General features: G+C 41.6%; 1 protein-coding gene across 2 annotated transcripts; it reads right to left on the reverse strand.

The window, feature by feature from the left end:
• Positions 1 to 3254: 3254 nt before the first annotated feature.
• On the reverse strand, positions 3255 to 21413 carry LOC124182606 (lachesin-like). Of its 2 annotated transcripts, XM_046570099.1 has the most exons (7): positions 20734 to 21413; positions 19898 to 20225; positions 19447 to 19607; positions 15292 to 15502; positions 9734 to 9861; positions 8001 to 8169; positions 3255 to 4075 (listed from the first exon to the last, which is right to left on the reverse strand). In XM_046570099.1, the coding sequence occupies exons 2-7, from the start codon at positions 19935 to 19937 to the stop codon at positions 3972 to 3974; spliced, it is 813 nt and encodes a 270-aa protein (XP_046426055.1). In that variant the 5' UTR covers positions 19938 to 20225; positions 20734 to 21413; the 3' UTR covers positions 3255 to 3971. The 2 variants fall into 2 exon arrangements, with proteins under 2 accessions (XP_046426055.1, XP_046426053.1); XM_046570097.1 differs by having other exon boundaries at positions 19898 to 21413.
• Between the last annotated feature and the right edge of the window lie 1697 nt (positions 21414 to 23110).

Here is a 23110-nt window from a genome sequence, read left to right on the forward strand (position 1 = left end):
TCCCATTTTCCCCCAAATACGTCCGACGCGAATGTTGGAAAAATTGATCGTTTCGTTGATAACGTAATAATAGCAATACAATAACAATTCGCCAGGATTTTCTGAGATGTCGTGAAAATGACAAATTGCGTGATATATATTATATATATATATAAGATTCCCCGTTACTTTTTGTCACTTAAACCCAAGCCTCGCCCGTCGATCATCACGGTCAATTTATCAAAATTATCCGAAAAGGTCGTTGCGTCTGGCTGTTTTCCCGATTGACCCATCGTCAGCCGGAGCGGCGACCCTCTTGAGAGCATGCCTAATATTTTTAACGATTACAGCCCCTGGAAGTGGGCACGTTGCTCCGTGAGTGCGGGAACAGGAAGAAGGAACGGTACAGGAACATCCACTCCGGCGGGGGCATTAATGGGAAGAAATCGTACCTTCGGCCATTATACGCTAAACTGCACTTAGATGTGGATTTATGTATATGGGTCTATTAGCTATACGGAATAGCGTGCGAAGGTTGCCTTCCTCGTGCTTATCTGGCCCCTGGTTAGACCGGCTTAAGCTACCCCACCCTTAAGTCGGGTTAGCACGTGAGGCGAAGCACACCGACGCGCTTTCCGCACACCGATTATACAAACGCTGACGAGCCGACGAGCGGCCCGCTCCGACTGTCCTTCTAATTTCGAAGGGCTGAGTGCAATGAAATTTCTGAGATAACAGGGCGAAAACACCCCTCCGGAAGGGCGATACGAGATACTCGAAAGATTCCGAGCCAAAGATACGACCGAGAACTTTATCGGTCACTCTCGGTCGAGGGGCTATTCGCTCGAGGAAGTGATAACTTTAACTGTTGGAACAGTCTGATTGCGAGTCTGAGGAACTCAAATTACTTGAATGTCTTTTCGAATCGGGAGGAATTGTTTCAGGCGTGCGAAATCGGTGGAAATCGATTGCGAATCGCTTGAAAGCACGTGACAGCGCTGAAGAAATCGCAAGTAAGCGTTGGAAATCATTGAAATTGCTGAGCTGAGGGCTTGAACTGGTTATAAAGTCAAACGGTTTCAACGTATCGTTAACATCGATGTCGAATGTTTTCTATTGATTTCTATCTCGTCATTTGATTTTGTTCATTCGCAATTTACCGAGTTCCATTCCAATAATTTCACAGCGTTCTAAGTGATCTCCAACGATGTGTTGTGACGTCCTGTTATTCCATCCGATTCAGAAATCATTGGAAATCGCCAAGGGTCGTCATTGGAAATTAATGGAAATGAATCGGTGCACAGGGAATCAAATTTAACGAATTGAAATCGCTGATTTGATTTCCAAGTGAATGGTCCCTTGCTTTCAACAGGAGCAGCGTAGCTCTGTCGCGGATTATGCGGGGAGTGGAGAAAAGCTTTATACTTTTCAGATTCTTACGTAGGTATACGGAAGCGTAGGTATACTGGATGCGGAGGGGAATCTGAATCCACGTCTTATTGGGAATCTCCTTTCCTTTTCTTTGTTTCTCTCTTTTCTTATCCTGTTATTTCTTTCTCTGTATCTCCTCTCTTTCTCTCCCGCAGTCGAGCGAACTTTCTAATCACAAAGAGTGGAATTTTTCCACCGCACATTGACGCACAGCGCTGTACAGATCGGCGGTTGGGGTTCCCGCGTATTTTTATTCGTTCACAACAAATTTGAGAAGTTTTGAAAATACGCTTTCCTCAACCCCTGCAAAGCGAAAAAAAAACAATACAATTTTCACCCACCGCAGTTGAATAACAAAATTTCAACCGATTCTCCCGTCGTATTACCAAAGATTATCCGGACTTTCTACAGCGTATATGTATACGTATATAATAATCGAAAGGAAAGAAATTCTGCTAAGATTTGTAAAAAGTATCCGCGGATTTGTAGATCTTCCGATTGTTCTACTTGAAATCAACCAACTCATAGTAACGAATATCATACGGTTTCCACATCGTTCAAAGAACCGTGAACATTTGTTTGGAAATACATTTCGAATGAATCGAGTAAAATTTAATCCAACATAATACGGTTTATTAAATCTCTAACGAAACGAGATATCACAGAGAGCGAAACGCTTCAACGTAAAAAGAAAAGTTGCAGATATTCTGCGGAAAAACGAACGAGTGGCAATTGTAAAGTATGAATAATGATAATAATAATGACAATAATAATGACGATAATATCTTGTCGGTGAAAAATCGTATAGGTTAAAATTTGGCACGGGATAAAGCCCCTCCATCGTAACTCGGATCACCCCGTGTAGTTGAGGGTATATAATCCAGCCGGATGTACATACGCGTATACAAAGCAGAGGTATAAAGCCGCGGGCCAACCAAGCGACGCGGAGAATTCGACCAACACTCGCAAGGCCCGAGGCATGCACATACATATATATTAACATTTACACCCGGGGGGCGCGCCCCTAAGGAGATATATTACTCGCGTCAGGTGGTAGGTAGGCCCGTCTTTGCAGAAGATCTAAGATAGCGTTGCGGAGCCAAGGGTGCCGGTAGCGCGGCCGGAGATAAAGACGGCCGGAAAGAGAGAAGAAAGGGGCGTCGAACGAGGGTGGAGGGTTTATACCGGTGCCCAGGGATATCGAGGGAATAAGGGGTTGAGGGGCGCGGGTTTGGTAAAAAAAACACACGGTCTTATCGAGACTTCCAGGGGCGCCTTATCACTCCCTTAAAAAAACTCACCTCTGCATCTTATACGTACGTTTTCCCGCGAGGTTATACACGTATATGTATGTGTTTCGTCATTCGGAATCAGGCTTACATGAATCTCGAGTCGCAGACTGTAACAACGAATTTATTCGCAACGGATAATCGTAGAATTTACCAGAATTACAAACCCTGTGCACGGTGTATTTCTATTGTTGTTCATACTGAGAAAAATTTCATTTGTTACAATAACTGGAAAAATTTAGTAAAACGGGTATCGTTGAAAAAAGCGTTCGAATATTGTTGGAATTAGGAATAAACGAGGTACGCTTAACCATTTTGCGCTATCGTCGATCCTTTTTTGGTTATCGCAACGCAAAATCAGTTTCTGAGGTTTACTCGCTTTTTTTAGTTAAACAAGGCTTTAACGTCAATTTATCGTTGCACGAGCGTTAAATTTTCACAACGGTTGCGAGAAAATATAGCAAGAGTGATCGTAATGAGAAAGAATAGTAACGGATACTGGAGTTTCCGGTAACAGCTATAAAACTAATTTTCATCTTCTACCTAGAACTGTATTTTTCGATTTTGGTAAAAAATGAAAATAGTCAAGGACTGAGCGGTAACCGGAACTAAAAATTTCTCTCAGTGCACGTCATTCGACGCGTCGTAGGTACGATTTAGAACGAAACAACCCCACCACCACCCCCCTTCACCGCACCGTACGGAGAAGGAACAAAAACACGATTTTTAAGGAGATCCCAGTTGAAATTGATCACATGATAACAACGATAAATATATATATATATATATATATATATATACGATAGTACAGCGACCGTGATTGAAAAACAACGAAGTAGTCTAAATATTTTAAACAATAACAATTATAATCATGATAATCGCAATAATATTACACGCTGTTGGGTAGAAAATTTTGATATCGATATATTTTTGATTTTTTTATTTCCCGATCGTTAGATTGGAAAAATTCGTCGTAAAAACTGCGCGCTAAAAGGTATTGACAATCAAGAGTTCAAAACATTGACTTTTCGCAGTACGTATAACGACAAACCGAGATCATTCATATTCCGAACACAAAATTTGAACCCTCTGAAATTGTTTTTTACACGCGAATCAGGCTAATATTACCAAATTTTCACGACACACCGCAACGTTCGTATCAAATCATCGACAAATGATTACCAACAGCGTGCACAACAATATCATAATATGTATATATGTGTGTTTGTGTGTATACGATGTACCGACGCACGTGTAATTTTACAACGGCGATCAGTGAAGGTTTAAAAACGCCAGTAGAGATGCGAGGAATATGACGAAGGGTGGATTTGCGAGTTTGAGCTGCCCGCCGTGCTGCATCGCGGCCGGATATTCACCTGGAAGTAAAAGGTGAATTAATTGCGAGGATGCTAATTAGGATGACGAAGGTGAAAGGATGCCTCGATCATCGTCAGGTTCACCCCGGGGCGAAAGGTGGGCACCGAGGGCACCTTTTCGATGGGGGATCAAGTCCGACGGGCTTGGGCCAATCCAAACAGGGCTAATCCCTCGCCCTATGGATATGTGCCCGATTTAATAAGACCATTGTTCCACGCAAGCGGCGCCCGGCTTAACCCGGGCTTCCAGATGCTCACGTATAAGGCCTCGACCTCTGTCGGAGAGCGATTCGCCCGCGTTCGTATAAGTCAGTATTTGTGTTTGTGCCCGCCTCGTGTAACGTGTTCAACCCCTTTATCCACGTCAATGTAATTGTTGTTACCCGGGTTCCGTTCTGTTCCCGTTTCGGCATTCCGGAAACTCTCCTACGCTGCGGGGATTGAGGGTCCGTATGTTCGCCAGAAATTAAACGCAACATTATTTCATCCCGTATCGCGGGTAACGCGTATAGTCGATAACTTGTACCGGATGAGAAACTCCTTGGATTAACAATACCCGTACGTATAATTCAGCTTCTTGCACTGTTCGAACGCGCTTTTGTTACAAGTTATAACTAGGTCTGATTGTCTGGACTAGACGTGTTTATTGGTACAGAACTGCTTCCGTTATTGGGTTTGTTCGGAAAACGAGGCTTGTGACGTTTGTGATACACGTTTTTTTGAAACAGCTACCTCGACCTCGCCGTTCGGTTAAGTTTTGCAAATTTCCTAACTTACAATTAATTAACTTTGTTTTCACGAGTCAAAGGATCTTTCAACGGAGCACAAGTTAACACCGTGATTACGTATTTCGTTACGAGATTAATTGACGAATAAATTTTACTCTGATTACGTGGTTTTGCATGATTTCTAAGATTACGCATTATTTCTTAATACTGCGAAGAGATTTTCTCGACGATTACTGATGCGGAATTTTATTTTAATATTACTGATTTCAGGGTGATTTCGGAGATTACGAAACGATTTCGAATGATATCGACGTCTCAATTGCTTCGGTGAAACACACCTTTTCTCTAATACTTGCTCCGACGTATCGCACTTCGATAGAAAAAATTAGACATTCTTCTTAAAAACATTGAAATTCGTTGAAATTCAATAATAAAAACAGAAGATCTTGCCAATAGTTATACACGTTGTTAATAACAGTTGAAAAATTTAGTGATCAAATTGAACACCATATTCCGTGTACTCTTCAAGAACAGCTGCGAGCAGTTGCTAAAATTCTCTGACATTTCCCAGACGTTCCCATACCGTGAAACAATGTTTCCTGAAATTTCCCGGTTTCCCAGATTTTCCAGACAAGTGGCCACCCCAGTTATTTGGCAACTTGAGAATTAGTTTAAAAGTACGCTTTGCTTTATTCCAGCCTTTATGGCTGACGTCTTACTGAATTTCTGGCAATTCTGAAGTTGCGAAATATAGCAATTTCGTTTGACGCTACGTTACCTTAACGATACAAACTTCGACCTTGTAACTTGTTATAATTTTTTTTCCCTCTCTTCTTCCGTTTCAAAAACAGCGTGTATCACGGTGTGTGACAAGATCCTAAAACATGTCGTCGATTGGATTTGAATCGTTTGTAAAATTAAAGTATCAAAGAGCGAATTGATAATGTATTCATCAACGCGAATTCAAAAAGAAAAACATGCACGGCTGATTCGGGGACGCTCGGTAATTTTTCTTCGTCGCCTTTTCTACATTTTTCACTATTAATTCTGACACGCTGACACAAGAGCTTAGAGTTGTTACCGTTGTGTGTGTGTGTATAAAGTATATCCTCGCGATAAAAAATATGTGTACATCGTTTTTCCCCGCTCCTTTCCGGCCGGAACTTGTGTATACGAATGTCCACAAAGACGGTGTTTCATTTTTTATTTTTATTCTCCTTCTCTGCAACATATACCGACACATTTCCGGACATTTCAATTGCGAATAGGTTTCTCAAAGAGTGACGATAAGAAACCCGCGACGCGAGAGGAAAGAGGATCCGCTTTTCAAGGCTACCGCGAACAAGACGAAGAAACGCATAAAACGGGGTAGGGAATGAAAATAGAGGGTTGTGAAAAAGTAAAGGGTAGAAAAATATACTCGGCGAAGCGAGTCCCACTCTATTCACGTATGATCCCCGTGTTATAAAGTTCCGTAACTGCAGCTGGTTATAAATATGAAAGACAGTATAGCTGCACGGTATAACGTTATTACGGAGAGTATATAAGGTACGGAATTTTTCTTCGATCGTCAATGAAATACGCGGTCGCGTTCTCGACGAGAATTATGAAAGCGAGTATCATAGATTCAATTTTAATACTCGAATGAACCCGCAGCGTTTGAGCAGAACGTGAAAGTCTAACAAATTGGATAATAAAGAAAAGCACATACTTAACGGAATAACTGGAGCATAAGGACTCGCCTCTTAAACTGCAAGGTTGCAAAACTTGGATACACGTACGTTGCACGTTTTTTAACTAACTGGACAAATTACGAAATACACTCGCGTTGTCGCGTTAGAATTTCCTAATGCCACCGAGCACGATTCGGTCAACAGGCGATAACTATGCAAGCGTATTAAACATTTTGCCGAAGAAAAATGTTTGCTCACACAAACCATACGGCAACGTGAAATTGAATTTTTTTTTCTTTTTTCTTTTTTACTGATTGGTCAACATCAACGTTTTCAAATAAACTGCTCTGCGGCGAAATGTTTCGTCAAATCAAATATCCGAGCCAATTTAAAAAGGAAAATAGTAAAATACATACATCGAGAGCCGATTTCGAATGAGGAATATATTTCTGATAACGCGGAATAATTGCACACAGCGTATATTTGCATCGGTGGAAATTGGTATACAAACTACAAAATAATACACGGTTTAGTTTACACGTGGACTATTTAATGCAATGTCAATTACCACGAGATGTAAGGGTCATATTTTTATTATGTGAAATTTCAGTTTTGTTTTGCAGGGTAGAACGAAAAAAATATGTTCAAATTCATTATTATTCAAACGTCCCGATACGTTAACGTTACCAACTTCAATTTTGTAGAAATAAAAACATCTCACTGTCGTTTCAAAGCAACGATAAACACGACTGCGATCCCTCCGCGATTGATAAAAAAATCGATCAAATTGTAGTTACTGAAGAATTAAATTAAGCCTTGTAGTCAAGAGGATGTCGGAGTAAAAACTGAATAAATAAAAATTGTGTTTAACACTGTTTTTAATCTTGAGTAAGGAAACCGTACCAAACTTTGGGAAATGATGAAGTTTGCTGTTGAGTCCGGTGTCGACGTTAAAAGACGTTCATACTTTTACAGTTGAAGCGATTTTTTCGCCAACAATGAATCGAAGAAAAAAGTGTATAAAAATTGAACCTCCGACATGAAACAATTCAAAAACCTTTAAAAAATTCCAGCAATTCGTGTAATATATACCAAGAAGCTCTCTTGAAGCTAACTTGTTTAATTTTGATTCACTGACATCCATTCTCGCAGCCTCAAGCAAACTTTTCCTGGCAAAAAAAAATTCCCTAGAATCGATCGGTTGACTAGTGACAGTCAACCCATTAAGAATGATCCACTACGCATCGGTCGCTCTGCCTACCATGCTAGTAACATTTTCCCGAAGTTGGCATATAAACTAGACGAGTTGCAATTGTCGAGCAGATGCTTTCAAAAGAACCACGACTTCTGCGTACGCAATGAGAATAACGACCCTTCTGAAAGTCCAACAATGATCGACGAAGTGTAAAAAACAGAGGTAATCCTAAATGATTTCTCACACACTGCCAATGGCTGCCTTGATAATACTAAGACTAACGCAGAATTCAATTTAATATTACTGATTTCATAGTAACACACAATTACCATTGAGCACATGGACGAGAACCGTTTTGGTGTTCGCGTTGCTGGGGTGACACGTGTAGCGACCGCTGTCGGCAGGCTGGGCCCTCTGGACGAGGAGGTAGGACGTGGTGATTTCTCCCTTCTCCGTGATTACGGAAACCCCGCCACGAGGACTGTCGTAATTGATTTCCTGCAAGTCAGAAATTCCGATTAATTCAGGAAGGGTGAAGCTGAAGGAAGAAAGAGAAGGGAAGGGAAGGCGACGTGACGTGGCCCGCAAGATCACACGTCCGATATTATCGGGGCGACGAACAGAAACGAGAAAAACGGCGCAGGCTGCGATCCGAGATTGGCTCGCGAGTTTAATCTCCGCATCGTAGAGTCTGGTCGCCAAGAAAACGAAGCTGCACCAACGTTGACCACCCGATATCTGGCCCCGTGCACACTTGACTGCGTTCAAATTTCCCGCGCGAACTGTTCGCCGCGTCGAGACGCCTGCAGCTTTCTTATCGCGGAAATTGTTCCTTGTGTACCTGGTCCTACCGAGTCGTATTGATCGTGAATTGAACCGGTTTCTTATATTTCAATTTTTCACTTATTTCTGGTTCACAGAGGTGATCGATGATTCTGCGCCGGGTGTGTCCGCGCAGCTCAAAGCACATCATCGCATTAGTCAGCCATCTTTGGACCGATAACGATAATTGGACATCCGTCGATCTAACGTGTTTCCTGACTTGAGCTCGTAAATCAAAGCGTGGCGTATTACAGGAGACTCCATTTGCCGTGGATGATGGCTGCGCGTCAAATTGCCGTTATACTCGAGATTTATCGAAAATTACGACTAAGTATTGACCGATCGATCGATAGAATTTTTAACCAGACCACGCGGAGTTTTAATGCCGATGTTGAGCAAATGTGAGCATCAAATTATTAACACAACGGTGTAGAAACTGCTGCCGCTCAATTATTTCCTGCGCTAAAAAATTCCAATTTTCAATTTGTCAAACCCATTACACGCGGATACGTGGGAACGATATTTCACATCTATATATCAAAACTCGTTACTATATCTATAATACAATACGAACTACAGGCGAGAACACGGTGCTAAATTGCTGAGAGTAATTTCAACGCCCGTATTCATTCGAGCGTGTTTCTATTATTCAACTACACACGGGATACCGTACGATCTCTGTGAAACAAATTTGTAGACAGTTGAAAAAAAATGCAAGTGTTGGATAACAATTTAATCGCGATTTTTGCACGTTACACGCACAATTTAACAAACAAAAGACTTGCGTGTGAAGAAGAAAACAAAAAAACAATTCGCAGTTGCTCTTTGCCTTGAAACGACACAAATCTTACTTATCATCTCACTGGGTGAAATAGTTTACAGTTTTGAAAATCTTTGCGGATCGTGATATAAGGGAGTGGATGAAACACCACGAGCTGTGAATTCGTGGAGGTATGATCATGGAAGGAAAAAAGGAGTCACTTATTGCATCCCTTATACCGTTCAAAGGAGGGTCTCTGAACGTCTGAATGGTGATAGAAAATCCCGAGTATGAGGAAGGGGGCAAAGGGTTGCGGGAATCAAATCAAATCAGCACAGCGTTTACAGGGAGCCCGAGTACCTCGTAGTCCTTTGACATCAACGAGTCTTGCGTTTGTTGATCTATCGCCGGACTGCAGAGGCCTTGGCTTAGCCAACCAACATTGTGGCCGCCTAGTAAATTTGAAATTCGAATGCAAACCTTGTGTTCGTGCGTCCAGTAGATAACTGGCGGTGGCTCCGGGCTGTGTCTGACCACACAGGTGAGGTTCATTGTGCTCCCACGGTTTATGTACATTTCCGGGCCTCCGATAATTGTCGTCACCGGCTCTGATCCAATCGATGTTTAATACACAGACCAGACGTAGGGTTAATTAACGGGCTCTCATCCCTTCCTCCCACTCTCTGTGTATCTCACTCGCTCTCCTGATTAAGACTTCCCAATTTTAAGGTGGCCCGCACCATCAAATTTTCTTAAAACCTCATCACCCTTCAACCTCGTCACGCCTACTGACATGAAAATTATCAGGTCTCCGAATAATGGATTCAGCTGAAACTTCTGCAGGTGTTTTTTTCGCCCAAAATATGAAGATTCTGATGTATAGTTTCATCTAATGGTCATTCCTTCACCGAATTTAATTTTAGTACACTATTTCTTCGGATTATAATGGATCCGTTCACGTGCTTGGATCTATGTACAAGATCCTATCATTCAAACTTCATCAGAGCGGGACAACTAAAATGACAAATACGCCAGATGTATCTTTTGTTATTGAATTTCACTAATAAACCTGGCAATACAACCAAACGTTATCAGAATGAAGAGAGGTTTATTAGATGGAACTATACGTCACAGGCACCATGATCCAGAGTCCTGAAAATCTCAATGTAAGACAGCATACTAAACATGTCGTTTCCCAGAGTGCGAAAATTCCCGAAATTCTCATATTTTAAAAACGTAGAAAATTCGGTGATTCTGAATACCTAAGGTAACAACCTGGGGCAAACTATATCTGTACGCATTCCTGGTAGTGATTTATTCCAAAGTCAAACTTGCTATTCAGGCAACGTGTTTATAGAGGCGGTTTAGCAAACAACCTACACGGCGCATATATAGCATGTACGTAACGTCAGCGAACTTCTACAAATAGCTGGAGGAGAGAGGCGGACCCTCAGATTTCCGTTCGCAGTGCTAACTGTCCCGATATTCTCGGATATAGTCGAATCGATGAAGCGAGCTTATACTCGTGCAATTCAGAACTAAGTATATAAAGTTGAAAGGCGCCTCAGCAGCATACGGCTGCATCTTCGGAAAAGTTAACTCTCGAATATATACCTATAGTGCAGTGCGAAGAAGAGGGGAAATTATACACTATACGTACATATATTGAGATTTCTTTCGAAGAAATATCTGAACTCGAAGAAAAAAAATGCAATTCAAGTTTACTAATTCCAGGAGCTGTACCTACAGTCGGCAACTGTCGATAACTGCCGGTAACTGCCGGTAACTGCATGCGATAATCGCTGATTATACGTTGCAGGATGAATTTTGAGCGAATTCTTTTGGAAGAAAGAGGAACAGAAACGGTTTTTGTAGAACAAATCCCAATACGGAATGTCCGTGTTCGGATTCATCGGATTTATTTCCGATTGTAAAAAGTTCATTCTCCCAATCAGCCACGGCGAATGTCCGCGTGTGCGTGTCTGTGTTTGCTGGGACCGAAATTAAATTGCAAGCGTTACAAAGCGATATATGTACGTTCGACTGTGAAATCCAGCTCCGCGAGGTGAAACGAGAGAAAGAGATGCGCTGCTGGAGTATTCGCGGGAGAAAGACAGAGTGTGAAACCCAATGGGCGAGGAGAAAACTGTATGGATATTGTCCCGTTCCAATCTAGGTACCTTTATCGACTCAGCGAGTCGACGTTTATTACTTATTTCATTTGGTCAATAAAATTACATTTATAAGCTCCGCCCGTGGTTCTGCTCTCTCTCTCTCTCTCTCTCTCTCTCTCTCTCTCTCTCTCTCTCTCTCTCTCTCTCTCTCTCTCTCTCTCTCTCTCTACTCTGGCTGCATGGTATAACACAAGCGCGTGGAGAACAAAAGGGACGGGTCAGTTCGTTTCATCTGGTTTGTTTCTCGCATTAAAACGGGCAGTTCCTCACCTCGAAACTGAGCATCACTGATCGTGACAATTTACCGAACACGTATGGATGACAGAAAGTTATCGGCGATGGGAAACAGGGGAAGTTTTATCGGATCACCCGCCTTGATGCTCGACCTACACTCACTCCTCCTCTCGGGCGGGCATCGAGTGTGTGTACGTAAGGGACTGTAGTGTGGTCTGTTCTCGGATACTGACAATACCTCTTTCAATACCTCTCAAACTCGGTCAGGTCTCTCGGCATTCCCGGCTAGCCTTGTTCTGAAGTTCATCTCGCTTTTCAAAATGTTACAATATAAGAGAAGGAGTGTCGACTTGTCTCCGAGGGAGTGACTCGAACTCTCTTATGGTCGAAGAAATACTTGTGTAGGATATTAAAACTCTCTGGACGAATAATGTGAAGAAAGGGGCTTTGTGCGATGAAGAAAAGGAGTTTATACGTCGCATGATCTGCAATAAATGGAAGAGGAAGAGACGGTCTCAACTGTCTTAACGTTAATGTATCGCTTTCGCGTTATTTGCTCATGCTAACGCACACAAAACTATCGTACATCAGCAGTATCAGCAACAACAATAGGAGTAGAAGGGGACCGTCTATTTGTACAAAGTTTTCTCCGATGAGCTGCTCAAAGTTTGCCTGGTACTAAAATTGCGAACAAAGTATACGAGAAGCGTACTTTCTATGGGTATAAGGTATATAACCGAAGAAGGAAGGTGGATGGTTCGTAGTAGTCGTACGTATACTGCAGCCTCGGTATAGATTCTAGCAAAGTAGAACGAATTGGCAGAATATATAACCCCTGGGATATCTCCTACGCTTTCTGGCTGAGCGTTGGTGCCGACCTTATACATTCACACACGGAACGAGAAAACGAAGACGTGCAGTACCAACGATTCTTAAACTTTCTCGATTACATTACGACCGGGGTGTATTGAATAATTTCAAATCCGTTGTAAAGTTCAGGTATAACAGGTATGTGTATATATATATACATATATATACACACACATATCAAGTACACCAAACGACAAGCGCCGAAACTTTTCTCGCGATTTCTCTCCTTCTCTGTGTCTTTCTCTCTTTCTCACCACCTCAATAACCGGTAATTTTTACCTCGAAGTTTCAACAACGGAACGTCGTATATTGGCCAAAAATATATTCCAGTCTCAATGTGATTAAAAATTTTCGCTCAAGTAGACAGCTCTTCAGCGTTTTAATTTTATTTGATCGTGAAAGTAAAAGGCGGTCTTTTTCCTTATAAAATAATTTCTTTTCCTCGAGCGCATGTCTTATACCCTAACGAACGACTTGGTACCACGAGCGACGTGGAAGCTGAAAATTAAGAGGAAAGAAACCGACTGCGGTTTTACTTCACGCGTTCAACAGCGGTCGGTTCCGTCAGTCGTTCCGTCAGCTGTCCCAAAGGAAAGCGGTCATTTGCAGAAGAGGAAAAACGCAAGTTAACAGGGTGTGAATGTCTATTTCTTGCAGATCTTTCGCTCCTGCACGCTAGGCCAAATTTACAGTATCTCAAACTCGCAAGGGGTTCGCAATCCTTAAAACTAAATTTCACAACCATTTTCCCTCCCCTAAAACCCCGGACGTCACGCTGAGCGGAAATTTCATACACAAGCCTCTGAGAAACCCACGCAGGTATTTTGGGCGGAGTTGAAATAGGACGGCAATCACGATTCAACGATGCATTATTAAAGTCAGGGTGAAAAAGTCAAGATGTCCGTGAGAATCAAAAAGTTAAGCCCAAGTGGAAAAGATTAAACACGCGATTGTTCAATTTCCATCATTGCGTCCGATAGCTCGCACAATTGTTCCGCTTTTTGTACCAGTATCGTACAACTTGTTCGATTTTAATACATCAGGGCTCGCTTCATTTCCAATTGACTACATGGAGACGCTTTTTGATAAATCAACACAAGTTTGTTACTTACAATTTGTAATAAAAAAAAAATTACCCTCGATAAATTACTTATCAAACAAGATTAGTCATGGTTCGTTAAAATGGAACGTTTTAGCACCAAAAAAACATAAGCCAATAATCAAATTGAACTGTAATTATCACGATTAGCGCTTTTTTGGTTGAAATTTATTGAAATTCAAGATTTTTTCTCTGTTACAAAGGTACAGCTTTTAGTGAGTTTCACGTGATTCGCTTCACAGCTTTTTAACATTGTTTTAAGATCGTGCTCAACTTGAAGAATCAACGTATCCGTGTTATACGTACCGATTTATGCGTGTACGAAGGGATTAACTCGACCACGGAATTCATATTGAGAAATTCGTCGTCACCGTATGAAATTCCACGGAACAATTTCAGTACCGTGATTCATTCCGATCATTTCTTGTAGATCCGTCTTCACTTCACGACTACGTCACAAGACTCTTAATTACTCAAATTAGCAGCGTAGTAGCGATTCAGCGTTTAATTTAACGCGAGTTTAGCTTTCGGGAGAATAAATTAGTAAACTCCGAGCTACCAGAAACGTCTCAGCAACTTGCAAGCAAGAACACCACCCATCCCCTCAGGCCCAAAACAACGCTTAAATTCCCCATTGACTATGTAAAGACGTAGACTGGATTACGATGAAAACGTTGTGTTCTCTATCCGCAATAAGTTGCCAAATTATCCGTAATACCTCGCGTTTCAGCGATTCGATTACCCTGATATTTCTTATAACTAGATTCACCGAGACGGTAGAACAACGCGACTAGCCGAAAGAATATTTCCTGCTGTTAAACATTTCCTAATCCCCAAAAATTGTCACTGAAAACAGCAGCTTTCCAATTCGTTTCAAACTCTCGCGTCCCGCACCGTGAATCTATTTAGCGCACGCACGCGCGCTATTTTTCCTCTCATCATTGCGCACGCGATAAAAGACGAGATGGCATAATTTTTTTTTACGGCAAGCGTAATACAGCCGCCCTCATTACTTCCGTCAGCGACTATAAAGAGTAACGAATTCCGAAGGAGTTTAACACACCGTATTCCCCTATCCGACCGTATACTTCGGTGGAAGTTAGACAAATGCCAAGGAAAATTGGAGGGCATTCCATGCCGAGTAGCCACTCATACACATGTCGTCGTTCGCTACAGCCGAGGTCTATTTCCAGGGAACAGAGAGAGGAAGAGAGAGAGAGAGAGAGACAGAGAGACACCAGCCAAATGGCAGACGTCATTTTCTCTCCCCACTGAGAATAATTTTATTTCTTACGGTAACTAGAAAAATTGAGTAAAACAGGTATCGTTAAAGAAACCGTTTGAATATTGTTGGGATTACGAAAACACGAGGTACGAGGAAAGTTGCAAGAAAATATAGCAAGAGTGATCGTAACGAGAAAGAATGGCAACGGATACCAGAGTTTCCGGTAACAGCTATAAAACTAATTTTCATTTTTTACCCAGAGCTATATTTTTCGATCGTGGTAGAAAATGAAAATACTCAAGGACCGAGCGGTAACCGAAACTAAAAGTTTCTCTCAGTGGCCATTCCTTGGCGTACGGACCCTCGGCGTATCGTTAGTCAGGAGAGCGACGAGACGGAGGATGAGACGAGATCGATTACATCCGACAAAACGAACCGACGACTGATAGGTGCATCGAGTGACCGATCGGCGGTGTCGTCGACACCTGACACTCGTAAGTCCCAGAATCCCGACGCTGCGGGAACTTGACTTGTAGCGTCCAGTCCTCCGTTTGGGGAAAATGCGTCGCCTGGAACCTTCCGTCAGCCGTGTAGGTATCCTGGCCGACTGTCAGGAGGTGAATATCCCGGTGACGGACCCACGACACCTGCGTATTCGGTGCGGAAACCAAGTTCAATATTGTATTAGTGTATTCCTCGTGCACCAGCGGTCCGAGTTCGTCGTCGTGGTCGTCGTAGTCTGTCGGGACTCAGAGGATGAAGGAAGGATCAGGAGGAAGAGTAACTCCGTTGAAATTTCCGCCGGGATAACATTGATTTTCAACGACATTACCGTGTTGTCACAGCGTTAACAAATCCTTGGTGAAAAGACGGCTTTCTTATCATCCCTCGTTCTGTCCGTTACATATATTAGGAATATGGGGGTGGAGAAAACGAGACGCCTTTTTTCCTTACCCACCAAACCCGATTCTCTCTCTAAATATGTAGGTACAATGAATTATTTATGGTATAGAATAAGATTGGCGGATCTCTCGGTTAACGCGGTATCAGAGCGAAGCCGAGGGTAGTAAATATTCTTACTTTATCTGACGGTGTTGTAAGGAAATATATACATACATATGTATATATATACATACGTATATATATATATATATACAAGCGACGTGAAAAATGTAACGCCGACGGGATATTAGATCATCCGACGTCGAGTCGTCGTCTCCTTTTTCGCATCCTCAACGAACCTCTCAGGTCTCTTAATTAATTCCCCCCAGGCAACGAGAGGCGAAATACTCAAGACTGCACGAATGTGCGCCGGCAGTCTCTGGACTCTTGAGAATATCGCGTTATCCACTTACTTTTCTAAGGTGCAGCTGTGGGTACGGACTGAATATAGTACAAGAGTCCCGGAACCGCGTCGCAACATTCCACCGAATTCTATATCGGGCTGGAGCTCGCCTACCGCCGAAAGCAATTAAAGAAGGGTTAATTAAACAATTAAAACTCAGGACGAAAGTTTCACCGGGCGGTTTACATCCGCACGATATCAACCTGTGGTCATCCAATCTAGGTAGTGATGGATCGTTTTTTTATTTTTTTTCTCAGATTCTCAGGTTCGTTTTTTTATTTTTTCATCACCCCCCCTCTTGCACCCTGTTGTCATCGAAGTTTTCCGCGTTACGCCGCGCACAATGCAGAGCGTCAAAATCACGAACCGTCGCCTTCGGACTTGATATTTGACGGGATTCGTAACGACGGTTGAAAAAAGTTTTACAAAGTATGAAAAATAAGAAGAAAAAAAGGAAAAAACGAACCGTTCGTCCTCCCAAACTTTCTCTACTCTTTCTATAAGATATTAAAAGTGTTACACGCGTGGCGTTGTTGTGTGAGAGAGAGAGAGAGAATGAAAAATGAAAAAAAAAAAAAAGGAAATAAGAAAAAAAAATAAGTCACGGTGAAAAAGAAGAAGAACAAGAAGAAGAAGAAGAAAATTTCGCCGGAGACTTGGGAGCTATAAAAATGTATACATACGCGACGGGAAGCTCGAGCAGCGATATTTCATAGAAGGAGTTTCAAAGGCGACGCGATCATGAACGAAGTGTGATCCGAGAGCATGCGATTAACATAATACGATACGTATCGAAAAGTTGCCTCTTATGTACAGTAAAGTTACACGGATAAACGAGGGCTCGTAAAATTTTATTTCGTAAAGTATCTCTTCCACCCCTTGCAGGTGGCAGACTTCCTCGAGAAGGTGAGCGATAGGAACACATGATAATAATAAAAAAACAATAACGAAAATAGAGGAGAAGGGAGAAAGAAAATTTCGCTTCGAATAACTGCATTTGCCAAGCTCGCATACACGTATTACCGAAAATCCGTGGCGCAAGCTCGAGCGCGAGCTTTTCCGTTTTTTTATTTTTTTTTTTTTTTTTTTTTCATCCTTACACGATCGAGAAAAGTAGTCGAAACCGTTTAGACCACGTCTCGAGGACAAAGGATCTACTCGCGGCTATGCTAGGATTAAACTTGACAATTTATATTACCGCGGGGTTGAAAACCGCCCCTTATATTACACCGCGTAGGTGGGTACTGCCAAATTACACGCGGTTGACAACTGAATTAGCGACGTTATATAACAACCGCCACCGTATACTCCATCGGTGAATTCTCGCGGTCCGGTACCGACATCCCTCCTCCCCCCCCCCTCCCTCACACTCTCTCTCTCTCTTTTCCACCCTCTATATCTTTATCTCTCTCTCCCCCTCTCCGCCTACCGACAAATTCCCAATCCATTGTTAGCCGACATACGCGGAGTGCGCTTTATACCTATACATACCAACGTCCGGTGCAGTTGTCGCACGATATTCGGTTTTACCCGCTTCCAAAACACCGTATATAGCTCGCCGTGTGTTTCCACATAGGTGAAGTATACGGGGCTTTTCAAGTGCCTCGAGTGTATCTGACACCCCGTGTAACGCCGTTTTTAAACGCGTCCACTTTGATTTTCTGACGCAGCGCGACAACGAGCTGATGCGAAGAGATTCTTTTTTTTTTTTTTTTATATCAAATAGCCAATCTCGATACAGAATTGCAGAACACTCCGCGACTTCTTTGCGAGGGTGCCGAATAATGGACGGACAGAAAGAGGGCAAGATTTTTTACCTGCAATTGTACCGGGAGAGCGTGCGATATGGGACCATTTCTTTTTTTCTTTATCTTTATCTTTTTTTTTATTTTTTCTTTATGTTTCCTCTCACCTCTTCATCACACCGGTCAACGCGAATTTCGAGCTTAGATTCTATGCGTGAAACTTTGATTTCTTCCCACCTTTGACTATGATAAAAGGAAAAAATAATCTTATCAGATAAGGTTTGCCTTTTTATTTCAACGTCGGTGATGATACCTGCTGCTTATATTATACACCGACGCAACGAAGAACTTCGATACTTGTTTATGAACGTAAAAAAAGATGAAAGCAAACTTTGTAAGTACCTAATAGATGAATATTTTGATTATCATTCGATGTATAGTATCGAAATTTATTTATTCATTTAAATATTGACTCGACAAAAAAAAAGATATATATATATATGATTTATTTATTTACTTATTTTTTTTTCTTTCGTTGTTTTATTTCTTATGACCCGCGTTATCAACGAGACGAATATACATATACTTTCTGTCAACTTTGCGGGAAATGGAAAGGAAACAGCGGTGTGAGTCTCATTGGTCTCGTTGTTGGCGTGTCAAGAGAATCCACTACTTGTTAATTAAGTTTGCAAATTGGATAAAATTTAGATTCAGCCGCACCTTGTGTTGCGTATGCCGGTAAATAGTTTTTGGAGAAACTCGGTTTTTTTTTTTTTTCCTTTGTTCGACACAATGAGAAAATAAATCAGAACTGATTCAACGGCATAATCATTGTTACAGGTTAAATTTTCGTTCATCGATTCTGAGTTGAGAGGGTGGTCCGATATGTGCGATGCTTTATACGCGAAGCCGCTACCTCGTATAGTAATAATAATAATGATGATGACGATAATAACAATAGTAATAATAATAATAATAATAATAATAATAGTAATGGTAATAAAAATATGAAAGGAGAAAATTTCTCAGAGATTTTTCTACCTTCAAAGACAAGTTTCGATTTCCGTCGGAAAAAAATTGTACACGAGGGAAAAATGGCTCTTGGCAAAGGGAGGACGAAACATTATTGAAAAAATTTGATTATTGATACAATTTTTTAATTTCGCAACGGGTGCGGAGGGCTGCTTTTTTTTATTTTTTATTTTTTTTATTTTTAAACGACGAGGAATCGCACCAGACGATCGAAGCAATATCACAAAAAATGTATCTCAATCAAATCTTAAACAGCCCAGTATAATCGACTCGATTGCCAAAATGTCAAACCGATTTGTTTCATTTACGTAACTGAACACCGAGATTTCTCCAAAGATTCATTCTGTCGATCGTTGTGTTCCCCTCGGAGAAAAGAAGAAGGAGAAAAAAGAAAGGGGAAAAAAAAAGAAAAAACCGTCCAACTTCGTCAAAGTTCATATTTCCTCCCTCGGATTATTGTTATACCTACCGTGCGATTGCCTAAATTTTTAACGCGACAATGTAGGACCGCGGTTTGTCCGACTAGTGCGGTTACGTTGTGCGATGCCAAGACATCGAAGTAAGGACCGCGATCCAGGGGTACAAAGTCGTCCTCGCGATCATCGTCGTCTCCGGTACACCAGGCCGGACCTTTTAACCCATATATGTATGAAATTCAACTGTCTGATTTACGATTTGATAAATTATTACGCATTGTGTTACACGTAATAAAAAATCAAATATATACGAGCTGGTATATCTGAGAAATTGATTATTATTTTATTTTTTTATTCGGGTTGTTTCAGAACAACGATACTTTAATTTCAAATGCACAAAGTGAACTGCTTCTTCCATTCATCCCTAATGCAGAACAACTCGAAGCGTAAACCGTTTGAAACGAATATAAAATAATTTACGTTTAAAAACGATTGACAACTTACCGGCAATTATAAGTGAAAAAATGATCAACGAGCCTCTCATTTTCACTTTGAATTCGTTGAATAAAACTATGCGTGTACTTTGTAGTTTAGGATAAAGTAAAAAGGAAGGAAAATTGTTTAAAAAAAAAAAAAAATGATGTCGTTGAATATATATGTATATAAATATATATATTCAACGAGCGAGCTTTTGTAGCTCTTCGGCTTTCGAAATCTCTTTTTTATATTTATTAACTATGGATTGGCCCCAGGGCCAATCCAATCGCCGGTACAATCCTCATTTCACTTTAGCGCACCCGGGCGATGCTTTTAAAACTGCACCCTCGAAGCACTGTTGGGGGAAAAAAAAAAAAAAAAAAAAATCAATTCGTCTCACGTTAAAAGCATTGGCGCGACACTTTGTCGAATCTTCTTATACATATACGGTACTGGTAATCCGATCTTCTTTTTTATCCCCGAATCCATTAATTGTATTATATCGTAAAGTTAAATGAATCCTTGAGATAAAAATTTTTCCATTATTACACTTTACGATGAATTCTAAGACGACGCTGCGGGGAGCGCCGTCTCGTTCGTTATTACGCGCAGTCTTTCGTCAAGGTAAAAAAAACTGTTTGTTCGTTAGAGAGAACACCATTAAAAACTGAGAGAACGAAGTAAAAAAAAAAAAACAAAGAAACTGAAAGAAATTTTTATGATTTAACAGTCTGGAAAGAGTATACCAGGCGTTCTTGACTCGATATTTTAACAACGTTGAAAACAGCACACGATGCAAACTTGTCCCACGCACTAATTTCACAATACAGTTTAAACAACACTTATCAATTTAAATATAATACCTCAGTCGGGAGAGCCGAATGCGTTTGCACTCGTATTGCGATTATCCTGTAGGTTAAACCTTTTTCTTTTAAAAAATAAAAAAATAAAAAAATAAAAAAAGAAACCGACGATAACCGACGTATCCTGGATAGTCGACACTGAAAGTTTACTTCACTTTACGCTAATTATCAGCGCCCCTATGCGCGCACACTCACTGTTTTGTTCCGCCCGTCAACGAAAGGTTACTTTAAAGTTTATGAGTAAAAACTTAATTATCAAACACTCGTTTAATCACGTCAACGTCATTTCGATGCATTAAACACCGAGCGTCATCTCTCCGCGAATCCAATTCAACCGTCGTCGTATCGTTAGCGAAAAAAGTTTCCCCCTTTCGTCCACAATCAACGAACGTTTAACGCACGCTCGGGGTCAACGCATAACTTCGTATCACGTATCAGTGCGTTAAAAGTTAACCATCACAATTAAAATAATCCCGAGGTCTCTCCACGGTGATCATGACGATGACGAATCAGTCACAGAGTCGATAGGAAACCTGCGTCGTTACCTATTTCCACCCCGGCTATTTTTAATCACTCGACGAATCGCCGGAACGTCCGTCCGTTTTTAATCCCGATAAAAATATTACACGTAATGCGATCGAGGATCGAGACGCATCCGGCCGACGGATGATCACAGACTTTGCCGCGAAGGAGGCTGAGTCAAGACTGGTACCACAACCGAGGTCCACCCCCGGCGGCGGCGCGCAGACGCGACACAGCCACCCCTTGCACACCGAGTTTCAACTATACAAGTATAATACGTTATACATACGTGCAGGATACGTCGGCGAGGGAAGGACCAAAGTCTGCGAATGTGTGTCGCGGCATAGACCGAGGTTGTCACATCGACGTCCCCTTTATCTTACGGGGTACCGGAGGACACCCCGTACGTGCACTACGAAGCTGAGAGAAAATCCAACATCCAGCTCGGTATCGCGTTACAGAGTTGCCCTTAGCTCGCCCCGAGAATCCTGACACCCCGAGGGGAACACCCCGAGGGTAGGATAACACCGGAGGGGGGGGGGGGGGAAGATATTTTAAAAATCAGGGAAACGGCCGGAGGAGAAAAACGAACCACCGACGGATCCAACAATAAGTAACCGCAAAGCTCTCTCGGCACTCGATTGCCGTGCGATTCGCTGCGCTTGGTGCCGAATTCTACGTGGTTTTACTTATTTATCGGGTATCGGGTATGAGGCAGAAATTTTTTTACATTTCGTAACGCAATTTACGGATTGAACGGAAATAGCAGCGGTACAAACTTTCCGGACGATGTTCAAATTGCGGAGTGATGCGGTGGTAATTCTCTTCGTCGTTCTTACATCGTCCTTTTCAATGGTTTACTTTCTTTCAGGCATATAATACGACGACTATACGTATTGACGGTGAAATCGAATCAACGAATTTCATTCGCGCGTTCGCACGATCAGTGCTTGCACTTTTTAGTTTTTATCTCGTCATGTTCCGAGCATTTCTTTAATGTTTAATACATTTAAGGACGATTGAAAACTAACGATATTCCTTTATCAAATGAATAAAGTAACAAGAAATATAAAAAAAACACTGTACGGAGTCTCGATTCTTGGTGTAAATTACTTCACTACCTGTATTTAAATGGCTAATTTTATGATGTACGTTTTCCTGAAAGCTGTAAAATTATGTAGGATATAAGAGGCTTTCAAATTTTCAGAGGTTTGATTTTCAGAGTTCTTTCCTTGGTGAGCTGTTACACGTTTTTTCGGAGAGATTCACGCTCATCTTTGCGGGACGTCCGGGGCTCATGAATTTATCATGAAATTGAAAAAAAAGACAGACGAAGATACCAAACCCACAGAAACGTACATCTAGGCCCACACGGAGCCAGCTTTCAAATGCTTTTTCATGTAATATCATTTCTCTGTTATTCTCAGTAACGCGAGGGATGAAAGAAGGCTGATCGACACATCAGACCGGCATTCAGACGCTGTGCCGACTATTCTTCGCGAATTTTCGCGAAAAATATTGCGAATCGAATTGTTGTAAAACTTTTCCACCCTCCCATCGTCAATCTTTAAATCACCCGAATCGATATTTTTCATCGTCAAAATTCAGGTGTGTATATTTGCTCCAGTCTTTATGTACGCATGAAATTTCTTCAGTTTTATCATCAACTTATAGCTGAAGTAACGCTTTGCAGTGTGTGACGAAAAATTCTGACTCAAGCTGCCTGCGGCAAAGTGAATACGGAAGAGCGACGTCCGGTAGTGCAGGAAAACCTGCCGGACAGTGCGGAAAAGCACCGACGGCAAAAATGAGATGGCAAATCTTCGTTTACCCGAGTATGTGAATTGCTATAGCT

The sequence above is a fragment of the Neodiprion fabricii genome, chromosome 5 (genome assembly GCF_021155785.1).
Source record: "Neodiprion fabricii isolate iyNeoFabr1 chromosome 5, iyNeoFabr1.1, whole genome shotgun sequence".
NCBI lineage: Eukaryota > Metazoa > Arthropoda > Insecta > Hymenoptera > Diprionidae > Neodiprion > Neodiprion fabricii.